The following is a 27,438-nucleotide window of genomic DNA, read 5'->3' on the forward strand; positions in this document are numbered from 1 at the left end:
GCTGTAAATCATACTGCCTATTGTCAAATGATTAGTGGCTGCTACAAAACAGTGTGAAACAGTGTGTTGGGAGAGCTCCCGAGAGTCATGTACTCTGACACTGATCCAGAGGTATCTTAAGTACTATCTTCTCCTGAGGATCCTTGTCTTCTCTGCAGAAAGTACATGATCTGTCATCCACTTGAGTTTGAGTGGCATGGCATTGGTAGATCTAGACATTCTGTGCAAAGTGGATGGGGACCAGGCAGGAGTCCCCCTAAACAACAAGTTTGAGCTGCTGTCTTTCACTGAAATTGAGCAAGTGGGACTCAGTTCACCTGTTTAGCAGCAACCAGTTTTGTCAAAAGGAGGCAAATGCAAAAAGGTAGGGGTCTACTGATTGTCCGCAGTTCAAACATATGGTGAATGATGGTACCCCTTGGGGGAATTTTGGCAGCACAAGACAGGAAAAGAAACCAGGAGCACTCAGTGTGTGCCTGGGGGCTTCATTCAACATGTTTAATAAGAGGCTATTCCAGTAGCCACTGAGAGAACAGGGTTTAGCCAACTGCAGATTGTGGCACACATTGGAACAAGTGATGCCTGTTGTCTGGGTTCCTAGGTCATACTTGGGTCATTCCAGTGACTGACAGAGAAGGTTGAGAAGACTAACTTTGTGCTTGGAATTTCAAGGAAGCTCATAATTTGCAGCATTGTCCCCAGAAACGATTGTGGCCCTTTGTTTCCAAGTTGAGTGGAAGGACTGAACAGATCCTCTGAAGGTTCTGTAACAACCTAGGCTGCAACTTCCTGAACTTGCACCATAGAGTTGAGAACTGTAGGGTCTCCCCTAAATAGGTCAAGTGTGCACAACTTACCAGACACTACTACTCAGGTAGCTGACCGTGTGTGGGATGCATACAAGGGTTCTTTTACATTGGGTGACTCACCATCCAATCTGGATAGCAACAGCTGTAAGTAGCCCAGATATGCCTCTCTCAGATGAGAATATTTAAATCCTAATAGTTAACTGTCAAAGCATTCGCAACCAAGCGACAGAGTTTGAAGTGCTCCTGAAAAACAGTGAAACTCAAATAATACTAGGTACAGGGAGTTGGTTGAAACCTGGAATTGATAGCAGCAAGACTCATGGGAAAATTTGTGTGTATTTCAAAAGGACAGGGAAATGGAGGTTGTTTATTTGTTGCAGTAGACAAGAAACTCAAATCCACCAAGACAAAAAATGAAGCTGCATGTGAGACTGATTGGCCAAGCCTCAGTATCAAGGGTGGGTATAAAATGGTAATTTATTTATATGAAAATGCAATGTCCCATACAGCAGCCAAGTATAATGGAATCAGTGCTGTTACAAACATCCTTTTTGGACCAAACATCTTAGTTGGACCACAAGGAATGTACTAGCAGATACCTTCCCAGTTCATCGAGCATAATGTGTGTTCAATCTGTATCTGTCATCCATTTTTTTTTTATTGAATTTTCTTTTCATTGTGCTGTTTCTCCAATCAGTTAGGGTGTTTATTCTAACACTTAATGCAATAGCATCGAAACCACATCTTAGGGAATTTTCACAAGCCAACATCTTAGTACAAATTGAAGCAGTGAAATACAACTTCTAGAATTAAAGGATGTCATGAACTGTATTATCTAATTTGCTAAGGATCTGTCAAGAACTTGTGCTGTCTCACTATCAAACAAAGCAATCCATTCACTGTGTTGAAATATTCGGTACCTTTACAGTTTATCATCATACTGGTGATCGGCGATCACAGACCCTACAGATCATGCACTGACCTTACAATGTTCCTGTACATGCGACACTGCACACTTTGGATCCAGTTCTTATGAACATCCAGCAGCTGAAGGTCCTTCTGTAGTTCATCTTACCATCACTTTAAAATCTTCCAGCTGCACAAGTTCTCCAGATTTTCCTGTAAACACAGATTTGGCCTGGCATGTGTATGACCCCCTGGCAATGTGCCATGCCAGGCTAATTCTCCATGCTTTCATTTCCACATGATATTCAGCTGTTTCATCATGTTGTACAGTTCTTGTTTTTTCTTGTCTCCATGTGTTTTCTTTGTGGAATGGTCCAATCATCTTTCTCATAATTTTCCATTCAAAGACCAACAGGTTTTCTTCTTCTTCTTCTTCTCTCTCTCTTTTTTGGTGTTTAAGGTTCTGCAGTACTACCACTGCATTATAGGCTTTTAAGTTTGATCTTAGCTGAGAAATTTTTTGATGCCAGAATCTGCTTCAGACTGTGATAAGTTTACAAGTTTTGCAACCATTGAGAATTTAATTTCGTGTTATAGGTTATTATGCCTGTTGAACCAGGTACCAAGATATTTAAAATTTCCCACTCTGGCCATGTTCCATATTCCAACCTGTAATGGAGCTTGTTATGGAATTCTCTGATACTTCAATCATTTCAGTCTTCTCCCTGTTAATCTTCAGTCCAATTTTACTTGCATTCTTTGCTAAGTCCTCTATGGTTTCTGCCATCTCTTCATCTTACTTCGCTATGGCTGCAATGTCGTCTGCATATCCCAATAACTGTGTTTTTCCATTTAGCTTCACACTTTTGCCTTCTCTTTTCAATTTCTGAATTATTTTCTTTAGCACCATATTAAAAACCGCAGGAATGATGGCTTCACCTCGTCTCATTTATGTTCTTTTGCTGAATTCCTTACATAGTTCCCCTTGGTATTTCACTTGGCTTTTGTCTCCGCTCTACACACTCTCATCGGGTTAATCTGACCTGGTCCGGCATTAACAGATTACGGTTTTTATTTGAAGCACTTATTTCCACACACAATATATTTTAATGGAATACACTCAGACAAAATTTTTTGCTTACCAGAAATTCTTTTTGTAGCAGACATTGTACTATAAAATATTTTGCGTGAGCTGTATGCCACAGCTTATATGTATTTAAAAATATTGTCTTATTCTGTCAAAAGCAAGTTTCAATAACGTGATCATTTTCAGTCAATGATGTCTTACTGTTCCACTGGTCACCTTGTCATGCCACTAAGTACAAACTGTGTATGTCTTAACATTACTGTTTGCATTAGATATTACTGCTAACAAGTGATTATTGACATATGCCTTGTAAGCTTCACTGCTGAAGAAAAACTTCATCGACTGAAGATGATCATTGATTGACAGCAACTTCTGTTGGAATACAATGACAGTTTTTAAATATTGTACTAAATCATTTGATATATTATTGCAAAAGATGTTTCAAACACATGTAGCCATATCTCATCTGCATTCTACACTTCCTCTGTAGTTTCATTTATGATTCTTGTTTAGGGATAGCCTTCCCATGTGCTGACTACAGCTACCATAATTGTTGAAAATGAAGAAACGATGGGAGGGAAGGAGGCAGAGTAAAGAATGTGAGAGAGGAAGAGTGATCAAGGGAAGTGGGAGAGGCTTGCAAAGAAGAGGACAGCTGTACGATGTGTGTTAAGAAAGGGCAACAGGGAACACACATACAAGGTGGATGAGAAAGGCTAGCATGACACTCATGTACAAAGTGGACAAGAAAGGCTCATGGGACACATATGTAATGGGGAAGTTCCTGCCCAGGTCTACAGACAAGTTTAGATTCTCAGGTTTTTAACTCCTGTCACCTTGCCAGTTAAGAACCCTCGGACCAGGGAATTTTTTTGTGTCAATATATCATAAACCGAACCATGGATTGTTCATAATTAGAGTGAAAATGTGTGTATGGTATGAATTCCAAATACTTTTTAAATCTATGTAAGTTTGTGAAAGATTGAACTTTCTCTTTATGACTGATAATTCTCCTATTAATGACTTCACTAAAGATATCAATTGAAGAGGCCAGTTAAAAATAGCTTAGATCTTTGAGTGACTAACAATACTGTCCGGTTTTCGAATATGCATAAAATATTACCTAGGTTTTTGCACTGAATGTCTGATTTGAGATTTTACCTTTGAAAATAATGTTATGAGCTGTAGAATTAAATTTTCAATCTGCAGCACAGTGCGTACTGATATGAAAATTCCTGGCAGATTAAAACTGTGTGCTGAAATAATGAGGCTAATTCGGATGTTGAAGACAGATCATGAGTCTTTCTTGGGTAGCTCAGCCAGTAGAGCACTTGCCCTACAAAGGCAAAGGTCCCAAGATCAAAACTTGGTCTGGCAGATAGTTTTTATCTGCCAGGAAGTCGCATATCAGCGTCACACTCCACTGAAGAGTGAAAATTTGATCGTGGAAACATCCCCCTAGGCTGTGGGTAAGCCATGTCTCTGCAATGTCCTTTCTCCCAGGAGTTTCAGAGGAGAGCTGCTCAGAAGTTAGGAAGGTTGGAGATGGGGTACTGGTGGAAATAGAGCTGTGAAGACAGGTCCCGAGTTGGGTTTAGGTAACTCAGTAGATAGAGAGAAAGACAAAGGTCCCAAGTTCGAGTCTTGGTCATGCACACAGTTTTAATCTGCCACGAAATTTAACATTATGAACTGTTTACTCTTCAGATCCTGACGTCTCGCCCAGAGCTATGTTGGACATTTTCAGAGCACCTTCAGAATGTCCAGCACAGCTCTGGACAAAACATGAGCCAAAAAGTTACTTCGACCCCAGTCATACAGCACAGAACACACACCATCAGCTATGACATCCGGTTGTGAAAGTCTTCATAGTATGTTTACCTGTTTCTTGTGTCTTTCCCCATTTTAAATACAATGTATACTAAATGTATGTTGCATTTTGGTTTCCTCATTAGTGGAGTTATATATCTTTAAGAAATGTGTTCTGTATTTTAAAGTCTTCTTCAGCCTTAGTTGTCCTCATTTTGAGTTGAGATTGTTGGAAGGTCAGGGGTGGCGGTGGTGGTGGTGGTGGTGGTGGTGGTGGTGGTGGGGAGGAGGGTGCCTTTCAGCATTATAGTTAAACAGCATACATTGCTGGAACCGTTCAGTTGTTAGTGACTATTTTTGTTACAACTTATTTCACTGTCAGTTGGCAAACCTAATACATATATATATTTTAATTTCTCCCGAGAGATTCCCATCGAGAGAAATTTTTTGGTGCAGGGAAGACGTGACATGATGGACATAGGAAAATTCTGTTTGCGACCACATAACATTCGAATTTCCTGGCAGCCGTGCCAAGCGACACCACTGAACAGGCTCTGCTTAAATGAAAGCAGCACAATACTTGCTGCTATGGAGTCTCTTGAGTCAAGACAAGACATCACGACATTGAACAGGTGACCAAACCCTTGATTGCAGCTGAGTGAGAGCAATGACCTTGTCTGCTGATCAAGTTGGAAGTGTTGCTAAATGTGCTGGCATCCCAGCACCAACTATGCCATCTGCAGTGCCGAAATACGTACCAGCTATTTGTGAGGAGCTTTTGGTGGCAGTTTTCTTATCGATAAGAGTTGCTGATGGCGACACAAACCTATGTGTGTCACTTGTAATTTGAAGAAAATTGGTTTTAAAGATTTTTTTGTCAGTTACACTTTATTTTATTGTATTTTTCATTGGGTCATGGTGCCTGAGAATTTGTGTGCAATTTTTTTCTACTAAATACCGCAAACCAACCAATTCCTTCCACTTCCCTGTCACTCTGCAATAATTTATGCAGATTTATTTTAGTTAATTCAAACTCTTTCTTTTAACCTGTGGTTCAAAGCATAAATCTTTCCTTGCAGCACAGTATGCTTACTTTTCTCATGACAGAGTTAAAAGTCAAGGGGGACAAAGTTGTAAGTAAGAAGCTAGTAGATAGGATTCCAAGAACGTTGTGTATCAGAAGAGAATGTGTTTCAGGTGACATGTTACTCTTATAAACTGTGTCCATCACCTATTCAATTTATGTTTGATTTTAAAACAAATTAGAAGAGATTACTCACATGGGCAATGCAGCAGCTACCTCCACTTCCACAGGGATGTTTGGATCTATTGGTCCATTCTCTGCAACTAATAGTTCAGTATTTGGCAAGAGCACGTGTTGTTGTTGTTCTTCAGTTTGTTTACTGCTGCTCGCACTATTATTAACAATGGTAGATGTATTCTCATTGCCAGCTGAACTGCTATTGCAGTCACTACTATCACAGGCTGAGGGGAGTGTCATTAGGCCCTGGGCTGATAAGAATCTGAAATTGTAAAAGCTTATTGTTCACAAACCTTAATGAACTACTCATTAATTTTAACATGTTACAAATCAATAATACAGTTGAAACAATTAAGTCACTGTCACTACACATCCACAGCGAAAGTAGCACCTGCTGATGGACTTCTTGTAACTACAGGTATTTCACAATGAGCCAAAAATTATGGACAATGGAGGAAAACTAGACAGTGGCAACAAGGAAAAACAATAACCTACAGTATTTATCTGGGTATTCGATAACCCTGAATATATAAGACAGTCCCTTAATTAAAGAGACTCTTTAACAAAATATTATTTTTAACTACTCAAAATGTCAATTATGTGGCTAAAAGAGTTAACAATATTTCTGGATAAACTTATTGATTGTCTGCATATTGACAAAACAGGGAGAAATAAATTTTTTTAAAAAAAGGTGTGTATTAATTTTTATCTCCAATTCTTCCTTTATTTACTATTTAAGGCAGTTGGTCTGTGGTATTACTATTCTTCATCATCATCATCATCATCATCATCATCATCGGTACCATTATCTGGTATGATAGTTTCAATTAACCAATGAGAGGTGAGAAAAGAGAATGTATTTCTATATACAAGCATCAGTGAAATTTATAATTTCAGCTTTTACAAATATTTGGCAGTTTCTTCTGATTATGTCGCAGTTTACGAGATACTTGGTGTGGAACCTCACAGCATCACTGGAATTGCTGTGAATGAAACAATCATCTATGAAATTTATGATCTTGGTTGTCACAAATATTTCGCTATTTCTTCCAAAAAATTTTGCAATTTTTGAGGTTCTGCTCCCCCTGTCCTAGAACTGGATAAATATGGTATCCTGTATTTCAGAACAATGTGCACAACAAAATGTAATGGATCCATATAAAATTCCATGTCATGAGCTAAATCATGCTAAAATTATTCAATGAAATGTGTGTTACAAGTTCTGATGAGATCACCAAATTGTTCCAGACAACCCACAATGCGCTGTACAAAAACCAGCTTATATGGAGCAGTTTTTTTGAAGATAGGAAGTTATAACCAGTAACAAAACCTGCGAAAAGGAAGAAGAGTTTACAGAACACAGCAGTGAAAATACGCAATTCTCAGACAAGTTGTTCCTGTTGTGTATAATCTAAAAAAATGAAGAAAGCCACAACATATCTGACAACAATGAAAGCAGCCAATGATAAGAAAAACTACATTTTGACATAGTCACAGGAGTGTACATTTAGGCATCTCCGTGTGTGTGTGTGTGTGTGTGTGTGTGTGTGTGTGTGTGTGTGTGTGGGGGGGGGGGGGGGGGGGGGGGGGGGGGAGCGCGCGCATGCGCGTCTTTTACTAGAGAAAGAGAAAGAGCGCGAAAGGTAGTGTGAATAATGTTTCCTGATGCACGGTCCTACACTCCACACCCAAGTCTGCTACAGGTAAGTGGCTGTCTTTCCCTTATTTTATGTATATGAAAAACCAATACTTTGAGATGAAAACAAATCATCAACTGGCAAGAAGGATAAAATACTTGAAGTAACTACAGAAAGGAATGAAAAAGTAACTGAAAGTGCACTAAGAGGAGACAGAAAAGGGATGATTACAAAACTGTAAGAAAGCTAATTGAGAAATTATGAAATAGGAAAAAGATGTAACACGAGGTTGGGAGGGGGTGGGGGGCGTGGGATAGGGGATTTGAAAGAGTGAAGGTAAGTTCATAAATGAGTATAATATTTCAGACATGAACAAATTAAATTTTAAACATGAATTTTCCATTTTACAGTAAATGTTATATTTAAACAGTTTTTAACAATTATTGGAACTGTTACATTTTCACTGATAGAAGAAATTTTATGGCTGCCTTAAGCAACATGGCATTCCAGTTTTCAAAACAATATTAAGTATGTGTAAGAATAACGACCCTCCTCCAACCCCCCCCCCCCCCTCTCTCTCTCTCTCTTTGCTGAATCCACTTCTCTAGTCTCCATAACTACAAATCACCACAGTGATGCATTATTGAACCATAAGACTTTAGCACTACTTTATAATAAAAGAAGAGATGGGTTTCAAAACATCATCCAGGCAAAGAATGAGTGTTCGACATTTTATGAACTGTTCCCATCGATGGCATAAATGACTAAGCAACTGCTCAGCTGGACAAGGAGTGTGGCAAGAAATGTCATCAACCTAGTTGAAGGATCCCTGGTTCCTTGCAGTGAAGGAAATTTGACTCAGGATGGTGAGACAGGGATCTGAACTCAGCTGCGTCTAAATTAGAATAGTCCACTTGCAACAACTATGCCATCTCACCCAAAGAAATTGTGTGCAGATGAAATGGTAGATACTTTGTTAAACCAAATACATTTAATGTGAGAGACCAAAATTATATGCAGTGAAACTGTGATGTTCCCCCATCTTATGTACTGACACTCCAATTGTTTGTGCTCACTCTGATATTGAAAAAGTGATGGCTAAACCAGCCCTAAAAACTGTATTTGCTTATCCACCATTAATACTGATGATTGGTTTTTTGGCTCTTACTACAGTTAAAATTCAGGTTAAAAACTACATGGATTTTCTGCAGTTAATTCTTTTGGAACTAAATTTTTATGGTTGTTCTTTTCCTTTTCCAAGATTATCAAAAACAATATTTATACAATTCCCATAACATATAATAAAGTCACTTATGTTCTCCATTTTAAAAAACCTTAGAAATTTCAATGTATTCAATAACGTACATGTACCTGTAGTTGTCCATTAACAGCTGAGCATCATTTTCTAAGGATGAGCTGCAATTTGCATTATCATCTGATTTTGGAAGAGATCTGTAACAAAAGGAAAAAGTAAATAAAAAATAACAAACAGATACAGTTCACATTATTTCATATTAATGAAATCAATTTTTTTATCATATTATTACCCAGTAGGTTCACAGGCATTTGTTTCCAATGCGTTCAAATGTTCATTCAATTTATTAATTCCCATAGCACCAAGCTTGTCTGCTAAGTCAGTCACAGCTGAAAGATAAAGAAGAAATGTAAAACTCGAAATTAATTAACCTTGAAGTACACACACACACACACACACACACACACACACACACACACACACACAATTATCAACAGCTTAAGAAAAAGGTGGCTAGGAAAAATGACTAATTTGACTTACAGTAAGAATCTTATGAGATACAATACATAAATGTAATTCCACTGAGAAATACTGGAAAACCTATAGCATAGCAACTTTTCCAATACCAACAACAATTACAATTTACTAAAGTGTGCCTCTCTAGAGAGAATTAATAGAATGGAGCAATTGATCAAGAATTCTACACATATGGGGGATAATTGTAAAAATACAAAATTAAGTAAAAAGAAAGAATGTTTTCTCCTCTTAAGCTGGGAGCCTCAATACATATCTGCCAGCTGCAGTCTCACTAGTGAAACAACTTCTCTGCTGTCTGTTGAAGACTAGTACTAATACAACAGTTGTTTATGGATATCTGGGTTAAGATCTTTGATTGGAAGTGAGTGAATTGGAAGGTATGATGAACTGGAGAAAAAAAAATGATGTGTGTATATATTTCACAGGCTGCTCTATATTACTGTCCATAACACATTTGTTCATTAAGGCAATGAAAAGGTAAAGGAAGATACACACACAAATTTCATATGTAGTCTCTTAACAGAACTGCCAGAAACTCATAGGAAGAGAAGGCAGGTTAAGACTTGGTTTCAGAGATTGCTCTCAAGCAGGCATTGGTGACCTGCGAGCCTGATTTGCATACTTACGTAAGCTCGCAGGCCAGCCACTTCGTCACATAAGTGACACGACAGCAATGCTCCTAGTGCATGGAGTCAAAACCATAGCATCCGTGACATTATTCTCTGCTCGCACATGACCAAATAGGCTGTAACTTTGCACTCAGACTGTAAAAGTGAAAGGGGGGCAGAGGGGGGATGTGTCCCAGGTGGAGTACAGTGCCTCCCCCCCCCCCCCCAACATTTCTTTTGGTGGTCAGATCTGGCCCACAGGCCACTGGTTGCCTACCCACGCTCTGGAGCACAACAAACCAAAAATTTCTTTTATGTTCTAATGTATGAGGGTTAAAACTTTAATTGTAGCAAGTATTTATTTACAACTTAAATAAAATAGAAACTTTAATACAAAGTTTTACCATTCTTCAAAGCAACCACCAGCATTGTGTATAACCCATTTCCAGCAATGTGGAAATCTTAGGATACCCTTAGCAGTGCCAGTTCTATTGATAGCTTCATGGAGCATTCTATTGCCCAACAAATCTCTATAGGAGTTCTGAAGCGAATGCCATGAAGTGCTATCTGCAATTTGGGAATCAAGTTGAAGTCCTGGTAGTGTGGTGGGTGGTACAGCACTTCCCAGCCCCACCAATCAAACAAATCAGTCACAACTTGCACCATATGCATCCCAAGCATTGTCCTGTAAAATGATTGGCAGGTCTTGCTGGAAGTGCCACACTTCTTTCTCTACGCTGCTCATTTTTTGAACACAACTTGTAGCCAACTTGGAGAAAAGCCTATTTTACACAAGGACATTGGGTTGTGCCCCTAGTTGCATGCAAATGGTTAGGGTATATGGCTGCAGACATTCCCAATGTACAGGGTGTTTCAAAAATGACCGGTATATTTGAAACGGCAATAAAAACTAAACGAGCAGCGATAGAAATACACCGTTTGTTGCAATATGCTTGGGACAACAGTACATTTTCAGGCAGACAAACTTTCGAAATTACAGTAGTTACAATTTTCAAAAACAGATGGCGCTGCGGTCTGGGAAACTCTATAGTACGATATTTTCCACATATCCACCATGCGTAGCAATAATATGGCGTAGTCTCTGAATGAAATTACCCGAAACCTTTCATCAACGTGTCTGGCGGAATGGCTTCACATGCAGATGAGATGTACTGCTTCAGCTGTTCAATTGTTTCTGGATTCTGGCGGTACACCTGGTCTTTCAAGTGTCCCCACAGAAAGAAGTCACAGGGGTTCATGTCTGGCGAATAGGGAGGCCAATCCACGCCACCTCCTGTATGTTTCGGATAGCCCAAAGCAATCACACGATCATCGAAATATTCATTCACAAAATTAAAGACGTCGGTCGTGCGATGTGGCCGGGCACCATCTTGCATAAACCACGAGGTGTTCGCAGTGTCGTCTAAGGCAGTTTGTACCGCCACAAATTCACGAAGAATGTCCAGATAGCGTGATGCAGTAATCGTTTCGGATTTGAAAAATGGACCAATGATTCCTTTTGAAGAAATGGCGGCCCAGACCAGTACTTTTTGAGGATGCAGGGACGATGGGACTGCAACATGGAGCTTTTCGGTTCCCCATATGCGCCAGTTCTGTTTATTGACGAAGCCGTCCAGGTAAAAATAAGCTTCGTCAGTAAACCAAATGCTGCCCACATGCATATCGCCGTCATCAATCCTGTGCACTATATCGTTAGCGAATGTCTCTCGTGCAGCAATGGTAGCGGCGCTGAGGGGTTGCCGCGTTTGAATTTTGTATGGATAGAGGTGTAAACTCCGGCGCATGAGACAATACGTGGACGTTGGCGTCATTTGGACCGCAGCTGCAACACGGCGAACGGAAACCCGAGGCCGCTGTTGGATCACCTGCTGCACTAGCTGCGCGTTGCCCTCTGTGGTTGCCGTACGCGGTCGCCCTACCTTTCCAGCACGTTCATCCGTCACGTTCCCAGTCCGTTGAAATTTTTCAAACAGATCCTTTATTGTATCGCTTTTCGGTCCTTTGGTTACATTAAACCTCCGCTGAAAACTTCGTCTTGTTGCAACAACACTGTGTTCTAGGCGGTGGAATTCCAACACCAGAAAAATCCTCTGTTCTAAGGAATAAACCATGTTGTCTACAGCACACTTGCACGTTGTGAACAGCACACGCTTACAGCAGAAAGACGACGTACAGAATGGCGCACCCACAGACTGCGTTGTCTTCTATATTGTTCACATCACTTGCAGCGCCATCTGTTGTTGAAAATTGTAACTACTGTAATTTTGAAAGTTTGTCCGCCTGAAAATGTACTGGTGTCCCAAGCTTATTGCAACAAACGGTGTATTTCTATCGCTGCTCGTTTAGTTTTTATTGCCGTTTCAAATATACCGGTCATTTTTGAAACACCCTGTACATTACAGTTTCATCATTTTGTGGCTGCCTTGGTCATGTGTGAAATAAAAGTTTTGGCAGCTGCATAAGTTGTGGTGGAGTTATACTTGTTTGCATGGGATTGCTGCACAAGAAAAGAAATAAGAAACATGTTTGGGTCTGTTAAAGGATAAAGGAAAGAAATCAGCTTGGTTGCTCAATGACCTTGCTGAATGTCACCAGAACAGTTCACGTTTCTTCTACACAGAGTTAATAATGCAATAAGGAACAAAGATGTCATGGATGAACCATTGTAGCCAGAACTGCTACAATATGCTGTTTTTGTTGGTGATAACGCATTTCTGTTAGCACCAATAATTGTTAACATTAAAAGCAATAATAATTATTAAAAAGAGAATGGTTTGCAATCATGGCAACATTTCAAATTTGAACAAATGTGTTGCAGTTTGTGATGTTTGAAATAAACGAATATTGAATAAAGAATTCAGCTTTCCTGATTTGTGTAGACTTTCCTTCTGTCAACACTCTTTCTTAAGCAGAATAGTCCAACTCGAATCAATGGCTTTTAGTCTTCACAGCCAATCATTGAAATCCCACAAACACCTAAGCAAGGCATAGATAACCAAAAAGCGAACATTATCCTCCATTCTCCACTTCAACCTAGATTTGTTTTATTGTAACTTCAAAATTGTTTTCTTTTGTGTCACTATTTGGAGACTTCAGACACACTAAAGAAAACAGCTCCACACAACAAAACTGCTTTGAGAATGATAGCATAGGTAATTACGTTAGGTGAACAAGCAGTCTGCACTGGTCACCTACCTAGATGTTATACTTCTTGGTACACCTAGATGGCAGCATATCTCCAACTTACCACTACAGACAATCCTAAGATTCAGTAAGTTCTTTTAATCCTTTCTACACTATCTTTTAAATAGTATGCTTTCCATCTTAATTTCTCTATGGCATTCCTCCTCATGTTTGTATTCCTCATGGACCTACATAAGAGTTACTTCTTCTCTGTTACTGCACCTTTCCCTCTTACACAGAATGAATTACACAGACAGAAGAAATGGTCTTACAATATCAGGAAACAAATTGCATTGATACGCAAACAATGCACACCATCATCATCATCAGTACATCAAACCATTTATGCGAAAGTTGTGGGATTATAGACAGGTAAAGAATGTATGTAGATCCTGGAGAAGAGAGAGAAAAGCGAGTGTATGCAATATTCAGATCAAAATGGGATGTAGTGTGTAGGCATCTGTCTCTACTTGCTCTAGCTGATTAAATACAACAGATACAAGTACACACTGGAGCAATGAAACAGATACCTAGTGATGCAGTTTTGATGGATGCATTAAAATTATCATTTTCATACTGCAGATAAGTATTTGGTGGTAAATTAAGTAACAATTACCTCTTTGAAACACTACACAACTTGTCCATTCAATGCCTAACAACCTGCTACTGAGTAAAGAAGATCAAGTCAACAGACTGTAGAAGCACTGGATATGAACTCGTGTATTCACAACAATGAGATCATTACACAATGAGTTTAAAACCTCACCATATATTTAACAAAGATACAATTTGCATTATACAAATTTCCCCTTACGACAATGACAGAAGAGAAGTATCAATCTTCAAGATACTCACATATGCAGAAATAGCATTAGAAAATACTATCATGGTAATTTTTTTGAGCAAGATGGCATAGCTTTTGGTACTGGCCTATTCTCAGATCAGCATTATCCCCATTTTTTTTTTAAGATAAGAAAAGACAGAAGCTTTTGGGAGTTGTAAGGGAACAATAAATTATTGGAAACAGTTGGTACTCATAAGGTAGAAGGCAAAAAGCAATATTCAAGATTAGGAAAAGATAAAGCAACTATGAAAAAAAGTTGTGTAGGAAAATCACAGGAAGCACAACACTCAAATGTCACACTTGAATATTCGAAGAAAACTGGCCAGATACACGGCGCAAATGCCGTCTGCATTAAAGGATATCACTATAGAATACGTACAATAAGATTTCTCATGACAACAATGGTACTCAAACCACTAACTTAATCTTGGATCAACAATCAACATTTTTTACTGAACAGGTATGTTCGATATGCCAATCTACCCTTGTGACAAAGAGGAAGACGTAAACCATTTCTTGTTCACATCTAGAATATGTCACTGACACTTTCGGGAAATAGGTGTTCAGAGATTTGTACACTTACTGAATATGATACAAGAACGTCAGCTATCAGGCAGCAGCATTAGGACAACCATCTAAGTTGGCAGACTATAAGTTTGCCCATACTGTCTTCAAATCCATTCACTTTTTACTCCAAATTCTTCACCAAACAGTTATCATTACAACAAATTATTTCTTCAGAAACAACAAGAATGAAAGTTGCAGTGGTATATTGGGGGTGATGCATAATAAAGAATTATAATGAAATTAATATTTTTTTCAAGTCATTTATGCACATATTGCGGTGAAGTCATATGGGTTATAAGTGGCTGGTAATGCATACTTTTACTGCAAAGTCAAAAATTTTCAGAAGCTACTGGACGTGCTTATATATTTTTGTAGGGCCAAAGGGAAGTATCTCGCTACTGCATCAGTTGGCAGTAACATTTTCCACATCTATGTCTGTACTGAAACTGTGCAAAAGCTTAGGAAAACCACTGGCCCATTAAGTGTTTTCATCTTTCGCCTTTCTGAAAATGTGAGTCACCACGTGGCAGTATGGTGACCAAAACTTTGTTTCAATTACATTCAGCCATTCTCTGAACAATTTAATGGAGCAGAAAATGGTAACAGAACAAGCACTGAAATAGGTGCAATAAGGACGAAAGGTTTCAATAACACCGTATCAGCTAAGCTTGATGGAGAAAAATTTGCAATTCTGGAACCAAAATGTACTGGCAGAAGTATGCTTTATTAATTACAAGGTAACAAGTTTATTCACGGGATAACTGAATGAGCATTGAATACCTGTTAGTTAATTCATCGGATGATTGAATGAGCACTGAATAACCATTAGATGGTAAAACATAACTTGCCAAACTCTATGTAAAAAAATACAATGAAGAATTTGAATGTTGTAAAGACCTCCACTGATCAAAACCCTGAATATTATCAATACACTAAAGATACCCAGTGCAAATATAGTTTTACAAAGGAAAGAAGCTTTCATGTTGCAGTAAAATGTAGAGTACAAAGAAATTTCCTGACAAAACAATGCAGAAGAATGGAACTAACTTTATAGACAATGAGAGATAGATATTGATAGATCAATGCTTTGAGATGGACGGAGTCGTTACTGAATTGTGCAGTTGGTAAGATTATTGTCTGGGTAAAAGGGCTGGGATTTGAGTTACTTTTCTGAATCACTTCTCTTTAAACTTTAAGTATGCTCTTATATAGACAGAGGATTTACATACACAATTTTTTCCATCCTCCACAGTACAATATACTAGCGTAAATTTTTTTTGAAATGCTATTTTGAGCCAACATAAAAATTAAAACTGGAGCAAATTTTGGTCGTAGGTATGACTAACCCTAACCACCACCACCACCACCACCACCACCACAAGACCCTGAATGTCACACAATGTTAACCAGACGCTCCGATATCCTCTGCTGGTAGCATCATTGCATGCAGAATGGAGCAGCATATAGTTAATTGAACCACTATTTCATTCTAGTAGTTCCACAACAGGGCTGAGAGAGAGAGAGAGAGAGACTTCTGTTTTTACAGCAATATTAAGAAGAATACAAGAACTGTAGGCTTACAGTCATTGATTGATGTTCCACACACTGGAGGCAAACTAACTATGAAGCACCTTTTACTGGAATGCAACAACTTACATGGGTTGACAGAAAGCACTGAAATATGAAAATGTGGAAGGTGACGATTGCCAACTAGCAAGAGTGAACCATTACAACTGTTTCAGAAGACTTCTGGAAATTCTGCAATACAGTAAAATATCCTAACATATTTCTATCACCAACCGCAGAACAAATTCTTAATTAATTTTAATGCAGCAACTACTGGGACAAAAAAGAAAGAAAGGATATGTTAAAATACCTATCCTGTATCTACAATAATGATCATTATTAAGTAAAATAACACATGTAATACTGCTCTATATAATACAAAGTGCTAATCAAATAATTTTAGAAAAACTACCAATTTATTTGTGAAGACTTGTTGTACAACGCACAGCTGAAAGTGTAGCACAGAAAATTCCAAAAATGTCATGCCTTCAATTCAGTAGTTCCCATTATGTACAGAACCATAGGAGGTGACTGCTAGTTTTATGTCATCTCTCTTTTCTAGAAAAAAGGAAATCATCTAGTGTGTCTGCCCCATAGCACTTTATAAGTGTGAGCAACTGTCTTAATTCTCAAACTGTGTTAATATTATGTTTAGGAATCACCATCATCATTATAAACTCTTTTATAGTTTCAAATTTTATTTATCTACCTTTTTGTTTTCCCTGATTATTTTTATTAAAATTTGTTTTCTTATACAGGATACTTCAACAAGAATATATGTATTTTGAATGCATATACTTATTAAACTGTGAGAAATACAACTATGAAAGTTGGGACACACATTCACAAATATCTCAATTTTAGATTACAAATGTTCAATATGTCCTCTACCAGCGACACAAACAATGTTACATTGATACTCAAGTTCCTCCCATACTTGAGTAAGCATGTTCATCATCACTGATGTTATGGCAGTACAGATCCTGCTGTTCATCTCTCCTTGGTTCTGAGGCAGTGTTGATGCATAGAGTCCTTAATGTAATCCCACAAAAAGGATTCACAGGGTGTCATATCTGGAAACCATGGAGGCCATCTGAGAAGTGCTAATTTACCGGCTGTTTGATGACCAATCCAATGGCTCAGTAGTGTTTCATTCAGATATTCACATACATGGCAACTGCAGTGAGGGGTTGCCCTGTCTTGTTGAAAAATGAAGCTGTTCTTATTCAACCTCAGAAACAATCAGTTTCGTATTGTAGCCAGACATAGCTGATTGTTAACCATGTTTCTATCAAAGAGGAAAGGGCTATAAACAGATCAGTGGGATATCGCAAAACACATTTTGGGTGAATCTTGTATGTGTTCAGTGTGTGCATGTGGGTTCTGCAATCCACAAATTGGAACACTGTGTTTGTTTACAATCCCACTCAGGTGGAAAGTTGCTTCATCACTGAATACTATGCATTGTGCAAAATTTTTACCTTTGACAATAGCTTTCTGAAGCTCGCCAGAAAATGCTTCACATTTGCATTTGTCTTCGTGACGTAGAGCCTGTAACAGCTGAGCCTTTAACAGCTGTAACTTGTATGGCTTCATAATCAATGGAGATCTCAAAATGTGCCAAATTAATGCCGTAAGTAGTTTTAACTCCTACCTGCAAAGTGAGTTGATTTTGTAGGATTACAATGGAAAGAATTTTGAACATGTGAGACATTTTTGTCAGAAACACAAGGGCAGTCAGGACTTTCCTCTTTACACACACAACCTGTGTCTACGAACTGTCGATACCATCTGCGAATATTTCATGCATTTGGAAGATCCGTTTGGTACCTCAAACACGAAATATCTTTGTGCTGTAATCATGGAATTACAATTCACAAACTTGAGAAAACAAAATTATCTCTGCTGCGGAGTAGCCATTTTGCAACCTGTGACAGTAACCAAGCAAACAGAAGACAGCCGACGTCTAGCATTAATGAATATAAACTAGATAATGTATTTGTTCCTCCAATAGCCAAGCTCTGGTGCAACAATCGATAGCTTTGACAACATAATACTTTTTAATACATATATTATTTTTTAAACACCCTGAATATATTACTCCTTGCTTTGCGGTTGCACTTTTATCAGGGAAGGGGAACACTTTCCTTACACAGTATACGATGTCTTTACACAATTCCAAAGTTTTCCCAATCCTTTGTTTATTTTAGTCTTCTCTCACAACTAATTATCACATTTCCTTAAGACAGCTCCATCTTTTATTTCATTCACTGTGGGCCTTGAGAAAAGACCACTTGTTCCCATTAATAATTCTCCTAACTGATTGAAAATTATTTTTTACTAATCTCAGCACAGATAAAGCTCTGATTATTGTCAATCAACTAAGAGAAGAAAAAAAAAAAAGACATGTAACGAAGATACATGAGGGATGTTCCCTATTGATTTACACTCTATTTTTCCCCCATCATTCATGGTGCACGATCTGACATATCACTACAGTTGCAAGTACGTAGTGCTGTAGCCTAACCATCGGTGGCAGGACCACTGCTAGAAATGTAATGTAATCCCTGCATAGCATAGCCCCTTTTCCCATCTGCTGTCATTACACAAGCAGACAACATACAGTGTGAACATCAAGGACAGCACTGGACAACATGGTTTCTGTGGAATGAGGGTGTAAACACTGTGGATATTCACAGGCACTTGGTGGCAGTGTGTGAGGCAGTGCACAGTCACAAAAAAACATGTACAACTGGGCTGATAGCTAGAAAAGTAGACACACATCAATGGAAAAAGCAAATAGTTCTGGAATTAAATTGACTGAGTAACACGAGGCAACATGTCAGAAGTGAAAAAGCATATTCAAGAGAATACACACACCACATCACGAAACTGAAGGGAGCTACAGGATTTGCCAGAAGTACTCTGCACTGCGCAGTACCTCAAGCTCGGGAAGGTCTTCGACAGGTGAGCTCCCAAATCAGCGAATGCAGCACAAACAACAGCACAAGAATATGCATGCAGTGATCTCCTTCAATGACATAGCCAGGATCCAGGTTTCATGTCCAAAATAGTGATAAATGACAGGACTTGGCTCCACTACCATGAGCGGAAAACCAAAGCCCAATCAATGCAATGGAAGCAAATAGGAAGCAACCCCCTACCCCCTCTACCCACAGAAGCAGTTCCGTACAGTGTCTTCAGTGGGAAGACACATGGCCTTATTTTTCTGGGATAAGGACTGAGAATTCTTCATTGACTGGCTGGAACCACCATTAAAAGGATGTTAGCAGTATTTGGAGACTCTTTGGCAACTGTACGCTGCAGTTCAAAATAAATGGCCAGTAAAGTGAGTGAAAGAAATGCTCTCCCAACATAACATTAGTTGCTCCCATACAAATCGCACAACTACAGCTGCCATCAATGATATGGGATTCTAGGTACTGTCACATCCACCATATTCACTGACTTGGCCCATTCTGATTACCACCTATTCACAGCTATGAAGAAACCTCTACACGGACATCATTTCATAGACACTTAGGAATTGCGAGTAGCTGTCCTGCAGTGGATGCGACAGACTCCAAAAAAGTAATAAGAGGAAAGCCTACAGGAGTTACCACATCAGCGGTTCAAGTGTGTGCATCTCATTGGAGACTATGCTGAGAAAATGCACGTATCTACCAAGGCACAGAGGTTCTTTGTGTGTGTGTGTGTGTGTGTGTGTGTGTGTGTGTGTGTGTGTGTGTGTGAAATGCTCCTTGCAGCTTGATAACCTGTCGCATGATATTCCAGCAAACCAGCCATATAAGGAAAGAAACAAAATACAGATATTTCTAATTATAAACAAGTATGTTCTATACAACCAACAGGACATAATCAAGTATTTAATTACACTCAGACTTGTGTGTGTTGCCTCCATCTTCATCTGTTTTCTGCATGCCTGATTCAAACTTATGGCCTTCATTCACTTCTGATGTTCCAAAATTGGTTTCAAAATCTGCAAAGCCTGCCGAACCAAAATCTGCCCAGCCTTGATCGGCCACTGCCACACCACCAGAGTTACCACTGTTACCACTGTTGCCCCATGGATTTTCTGCATCTTCCACTGGGGCAATATCTTTGAAGAACACTGAATCTTCTGGTACTGTTGCAATGTCTTCAATGAAAGTTGCATCATGTGATGATTCCTTGATGTGTGCCACATCCCAAGCTGAAAATGCATTAAGACTAATTTTATTCACATCTAAAATTTTCTTTTTTACAACTGCAACAATAACAAAGGCAAAAGACTTGGGCCAGTTAATAATGATAAACATTTTGAAATTTCAGTTACTGAACTAGCAAGCATGGTACCTACAGGATTACTGCACATTCTCTTACAAACTGATGTGGGATTCCTCACAACAAAACAAAAGTCTGCAAAAAACAAGTGTCTGAAATCCCTTTGTTTTTCTTTATTCAGGAATTACTGTAAACAACATGCTGAATTTTAACTAACAGATAAAAAAAAAAGCGATTCATCGAAACTACTGGGCAAACAGCTGTACTCTTAGAAATATGTTCAACAGTTCGCTACAAGCAATGTCTTGTAGTTTCATACCATTCTAAAAGAAGACGTCAGGGGCGCGCGCGCGCGCCCACACACACACACACACACACACACACACACACACACACACACACACACACACACACAGAGAGAGAGAGAGAGAGAGAGAGAGAGAGAGAGAGAGAGAGCGCTGAGTTGGGAGATTACAGAGTGAGTGTACATGCATTATAAACTCATGAAGATATACAGTGTGCTCAAAAAAATGCTGAATACTCTCAGACTTGGTAGTACTCATTGATACAAGGACAATAAGTAAACATGGGTCCAGAAATGCATAATTTTTGCAATAAACTTGGGTTTACAGGAGGTGTACATTCACGACAACGCACCCCTCTACTTTCCAGCATAAGGAATGACATACCCTCGCAATATACCCCGTTGTTGTGCCTGCTTGCACTCACTCACTGATGATGTGACCCTGTAGTGTCTGCACATTGTTGATTGGGATAGTGGGAACCAACTCCTTCAAGTGTCCCCATAACCAGAAGTCTAGGGGGATTGAGGTCTAGGGAACAAGCAGGTCGAGGTGTGGGGAGCCCAACCAATCCAGCAGCCCTGAAATATCTCCATCAGATGTACGTGCACATTGTGATGAAAGTGTGCTGGTGCGCCATCATGCTTGAATCATATTTTAATTTTTTTGCTGCAATGGCACAGCCTCCAGCAAGGTACGCAATACATTAATGAGAAAGTCCAGATAATGTGCCCCTGTTAACCTTTATTGTAGCACATATGGTCCTATTAACCTATCACCAAGTACACCTGCCCATACGTTGATTGAGAATCGGTGCTGATGCCCTCTTTCCCGAATTGCTTGGGGATTTACATCTATCCATACATGCTGGTAATGGAAATGCACAATACCATCTCTTGTGAGCCCTGCCTCATCGGTAAATAAATTCTTGGATGTGAACAGTGGATCTGCGGCACACTTCTGCAACATCCACTGACAGAGCCACCATCTGACATGATGGTACTGTGGCCCTAGGGCCGCAACACACTGCAGATGATATGAGTACAGTAATTATTCATGAAGTACACTCCAGATAAGAGAGTGAGATATGCCTTCTGCTGCTGCTAATCATCACACACTGGTCACAGGAGTTTCTTCCACTGAATGTAGCACACGCTTCTCCTTCTCAGGCGTGCAGACTGTGTGGCATCTTCCACTGTCAATCTTCAAAGGTGCAAGGGTACCTGTGTTCCTCACACAGTAAAAGTCAATTTGGCATTTTTCAGTGTAGAGGGCATGGGCTTGCAAGATACGTAGATTTGCTAAACCATAGCAGAATATCACACCAACCACTTCAGTTGTTGAGTAGTAAGCTTCCATTACTACCAAGCGGGGGAAGAGAGAAAATGTAAATGTACTACACCATTTGTAAATACATACAGCACACCAACAGTAAACACGTAAGTGAATCCTCATTTGGAAGAGCACCTAGGGTTGACAGTACTGTACAATGAAGCACAAAAACACGATGAAAACTAACTTGGCCAACAATACAACTTGAACCACACAACTGACTGCAGACCACCTAATGGTAGGTAGAGTACTGTGAGTAAGACATCATAACATCCTGCCGACACATTTGACAAAGCGCTAATGCAACGACTTTACTAATATCCACAACCAAGCATCATGCAGTCCTTCCTAGAAACACATTTATCTTGCAAAGTATGCCTTTCCGGACCCATGTTTATTGGACTTATTTTACTTGTTTTCATGAGCACTACCACATCTCAAAGTATTCAACACTTTTTCTTTGAACATCCAGTATAATTTATGTGCAATAATATATTTGATTTGTAACAGAAAATGGAAAAACACTCCATCTTAAGCACCAAATACAAAAACCAAAATAAAAAAACTCACGATCAGTTGAGTCTATCTCCATGTGGAGTATCTCTGTACCATCAATTGTTCCCCTTTCTTCTTCATCTGAGCTGTTCCCTGTACCTTCATCTTCATTTTGCCATGTGCTGTAGGATAATTTTTAAAAAATCACAAACAGTCTAAAAAAAACCAGTAATCTTTCAAGTGAACACATCTACACATAAGTTAATTTACTCCTTTACTGATCAAGACAGAAATGATCTATTCATACCAAATGCAATCATGAGTAAGTTTTATGTATCCAATACAATCATAAGTTTTATATTCCTGGAGTTTTTTATCAGTTAGACAATGTTTGCAAATGTTTATGTACTTTGAGAAAATTCACTGTTTACAAATCATGCATAACTCAAAAATAATTATTACATTGTACAGAATGGGTATCTTACCTGCTATGCTTAGATATTATGAATATTATTAATGTATTCTGTATGTGAATGAATGTCACCTTCTACAAACTGTTTTGGTGAGCCTTTCATTGGTGACACTAACCTTGCTGAAACTAGTCTTAGTCTTAACCCAAATCATCATGTACTTCTATACAAAAGAGAGAGATGTACAAAAATCCTCACGTTTCTCACATGTTTCTACTATGTATTACGCTTCCTCCAAGGCCACTATTAAGTGCTGTCATCTTATGCCTGAAGGTTATTGACGGATATCTATAATCAGTGTACTTTTAAAATCTTGAAACTGTACCATTTTTACTTTTTTCTCGTGAATAATATTGATGACACATGTTGAATCTTGATGAAAATATACCTTGGAAATATTCTGTTAATCAGTACAATGAAAAATCAGTCCAAAGTTGCAAGCATGCTGGATGTTCGCAAATATTCTGTTAAAGAGTTTAAAGTGAAATTGATCACAAGAAGCCCAAAAGAAGCTAGAACTTAAACTGTTAGATCTGAGAATGCAAGGAAATATGTGGTAGAAGCCAGTGTATTGTGTGTGTTACCTCAACCAGATGTGTCAGAAGAACCCAATTAACAAAATTAATTAAATATTTCTAGTAAGTAAAATGCATACTTAACTGATGGAAGTTTGCTGTAGTATGTGAATGGACCTACTGGAACAAATGAATCTGAGCCAACAAATACTGAGACAGTGATGAGACAACATATGTTAGGATCAGAATTCTTCACATAAATGTTGCAGAGCAAATCATAATGATGAAGGCAGATCGGGCAGATACAATAATTTGTGACCTGTATGATCCAATAGTCATTGTTTTTGATACTGTGAGCAATTCCTCAGTAAACTCTTTCCTGTACTATACTACTGTACTATATTACTTACAGAGAGATCAGTATTGACTTTGCATTTGAAACGTAACCAGAAATTTCCAATGCTGGTATTGCAGTTCAATGGCTTTTAAATTTTCCAAATATGATTACTAGTTTCAGAGTAATTACAATATTTAAAACAAAGGATTTATCTGCTTTGAACTTTAAACCAATTGCTATCTTATCTGGAACTCTGTGATTTTATACTCACATATGGAAATACATCATGATAGACATCAGTATAAAGGGGACACAGACAAAATGCAGCTTTGTTCTGTCTGTGTCCTTTACCTGTGTCAAGTGCTGCTTAGTTTGAAAAAGTAAACTACTTTTACAAATCAAGAGAAACTAGATATGCAACTTATTTACAGAGAATGCAGAGGGAATGCAAAGAGAACAGTAGTGTTGTACATGTAAAGGTACTGTGTCCAACATGAATGACAATTCAGCAAGTGTGCAAAAAAATGTTATTGGACGGACACTACACATAAGATAATGAGCAAACCTGCAATAAGGAGAGTGAATGAAACAACTGTTGCTCATAATCAATGTGTTAGTTACAGAGAATTCTGAATACGTCTGGAGTAAGTCAGCCCAGTGTTGCTCAAATTTGTGCACCAACAGCTTTTATACATATCATGCTTCACGTGACTAAAATTAACCAGTGGGACTACAGAAGCCATATGGAATTCTGTCATTCAATTGTGATGCGAGACCCTGATGGGAGGTTCTTTTTTCGAAGAAGGCTATTAACCGATGTTTGTTGTTGTTGTTGTTGTTGTTGTTGTTGTGGTCTTCAGTCCCGAGACTGGTTTGATGCAGCTCTCCATGGTACTCTATCCTGTGCAAGCTTCTTCATCTCCTAATACCTACTGCAGCCTACATCCTTTCGAATCTGCTTAGTGTACTCATCTCTTGGTCTCCCTCTACGATTTTTACCCTCCACGCTGCCCTCCAATACTAAATTGGTGATTCCTCGATGTCTCAGAACATGTCCTACCAACCGATCCCTTCTTCTAGTCAAGTTGTGCCACAAGCTCCTCTTCTCCCCAATTCTATTCAATACCTCCACATTAGTTATGTGATCTACCCATCTAATTTTCAGCATTCTTCTGTAGCACCACATTTTGAAAGCTTCTATTCTCTTCTTGTCTAAACTATTTATCGTCCACATTTCACTTCCATACATGGCTACACTCCATACAAATACTTTCAGTAAGTCAGATGCAAGATGCACCAACGCGTGGATCGTGAACTGGAGGTCCCTTCCCGGTAGGTTTGAACAAAGTGTAAGTGTTGCGGATGACGTTACCTTTATAAATCATGGAAAGCTGACAAGTTATGTTGCACCAACACCCTTCCTAGAGGGCTTCATAATCTATGGGCAGACTGGCCAGCCTGCCACCTGCGCTGCACAATTCAGAAGTGTGGGCCAGCAAAGTGCTGACATGACATGATGCAAGCCACCAGCCCAGTACAGTTGAGTGCTGGATTACATCATGGTATGCTGCCTTCGCCTCTCCATGAGCTCAGAAATGGTGCCCTGTCATAACAGAACCTGCCCAAGCTAACATAAATACCAACAGTACCTGTTACCAACTATTGCTTACACCAAGAACAACTACACGCTACCTGCTGACATAATGTCGGTCATCCAGTCTCGTCTCCAATTGGCTGCTGCCTCCATTAGAGACTTGTCTATGGAACACATGCAGATTTGATGTTGGTGGGGGCCAGGAACTAGTGCCATTTGTCTGAGACCTTCCACAGGCTCCCATCAACCAACTCCTGGGCACCGCCTGCATCTACATAAGACACTCCACAAGCCAAAGTATGGCAATGTGGTGGAGGGTACCCTGTGCCACTACTAATCATCATTCCCTTTCCCATTCTACTCTCGTAGTTTATCTTCGTGGTCCTTACGCGCAATGCATGTTAGCAGCTGTAGAATCGTTCAGCAGTCAGCTTCAAATGACAGTTCTCTAAATGTTCTCAATAATGTTCCTCAAAAACAACATCACCTTCTCTCCAGGGATTCCCATTTCAGTTCCCAAAGCATCTCCGCAACACTTACACTTTGTTCAAACCTACCGGGAAGGGACCTCCAGTTCACGATCCACGCCTTGGTGCATCTTGCATCTGACTTACTGCTGGCTAGTCAGTGCTGCCTTCACACCTAAGAGCATGGCTGGCCATAATATTATCCTGCTGTCATTGTAAGCCTGACATCTGCGAGAGCATTCTGTGACCATCGTGTCCCATGCCTGTTGCTAGTCAGGCATTTTACTGTGACAGACACATTGCTGCCCAGGGTCCATGCACACCATCAAGATACCATCTACAGCAGTTGTATCAATTCCCCTGAATAAAATATGTGGTTCATATTAGTGAGTTTATGGTTCCACGACAGCCAGAGAACTGGCTCTTTGCACCTCCCATAAAAGCTATCATTCTGAGACTTCATCTTGGGATTCAATGTTGTTAACAACTCACAGATCATCTTGGCTCCATAACAGAAATAAGCATTATTGGGCCGCTGAAAACTTGCACTGGCAGCGATCGTGTGAAACCCAACTCGCTTTATTTGTTCATGAGACCCAGAAAATATTAGATACAGGCTCCCAGGTAGATGCTATTTTTCTTGACTTCCGGAAGGCGTTCGATACAGTTCCGCACTGTCGCCTGATAAACAAAGTAAGAGCCTACGGAATATCAGACCAGCTGTGTGGCTGGATTGAAGAGTTTTTAGCAAACAGAACACAGCATGTTGTTATCAACGGAGAGACGTCTACAGACATTAAAGTAACCTCTGGCGTGCCACAGGGGAGTGTTATGGGACCATTGCTTTTCACAATATATATAAATGACCTAGTAGATAGTGTCGGAAGTTCCATGCGGCTTTTCGCGGATGATGCTGTAGTATACAGAGAAGTTGCAGCATTAGAAAATTGTAGCGAAATGGAGGAAGATCTGCAGCGGATAGGCACTTGGTGCAGGGAGTGGCAACTGACCCTTAACATAGACAAATGTAATGTATTGCGAATACATAGAAAGAAGGATCCTTTATTGTATGATTATATGATAGCGGAACAAACACTGATAGCAGTTACTTCTGTAAAATATCTGGGAGTATGCGTGTGGAACGATTTGAAGTGGAATGATCATATAAAATTGATTGTTGGTAAGGCGGGTACCAGGTTGAGATTCATTGGGAGAGTCCTTAGAAAATGTAGTCCATCAACAAAGGAGGTGGCTTACAAAACACTCGTTCGACCTATACTTGAGTATTGCTCATCAGTGTGGGATCCGTACCAGATCGGGTTGACGGAGGAGATAGAGAAGATCCAAAGAAGAGCGGCGCGTTTCGTCACAGGGTTATTTGGTAACCGTGATAGCGTTACGGAGATGTTTAACAAACTCAAGTGGCAGACTCTGCAAGAGAGGCGCTCTGCATCGCAGTGTAGCTTGCTCGCCAGGTTTCGAGAGGGTGCGTTTCTGGATGAGGTATCGAGTATATTGCTTCCCCCTACTTATACCTCCCGAGGAGATCACG

The 27,438-nt window shown here is 39.4% G+C and overlaps 1 protein-coding gene across 5 annotated transcripts in view; it reads right to left on the reverse strand.

The window, feature by feature from the left end:
• The window catches only part of LOC126091904 (serine/threonine-protein phosphatase 6 regulatory subunit 3), a 183,393-nt gene that overhangs the window by 6,554 nt on the left and 149,401 nt on the right, over window positions 1-27,438 (reverse strand). For 4 of the 5 annotated variants that reach the window (XM_049907219.1, XM_049907236.1, XM_049907245.1 and 1 more), the window contains 5 exons: window positions 22,579-22,685; window positions 19,986-20,303; window positions 9,057-9,153; window positions 8,875-8,961; window positions 5,892-6,134 (listed from right to left, as the gene is read on the reverse strand). In XM_049907219.1, coding sequence (XP_049763176.1) covers window positions 5,892-6,134; window positions 8,875-8,961; window positions 9,057-9,153; window positions 19,986-20,303; window positions 22,579-22,685 — 852 coding nt within the window. The remainder of the gene's footprint in view (window positions 1-5,891; window positions 6,135-8,874; window positions 8,962-9,056; window positions 9,154-19,985; window positions 20,304-22,578; window positions 22,686-27,438) is intronic. The other variant, XM_049907228.1, reaches the window with a different exon arrangement.

The sequence above is a fragment of the Schistocerca cancellata genome, chromosome 1 (genome assembly GCF_023864275.1).
Source record: "Schistocerca cancellata isolate TAMUIC-IGC-003103 chromosome 1, iqSchCanc2.1, whole genome shotgun sequence".
Lineage (NCBI taxonomy): Eukaryota > Metazoa > Arthropoda > Insecta > Orthoptera > Acrididae > Schistocerca > Schistocerca cancellata.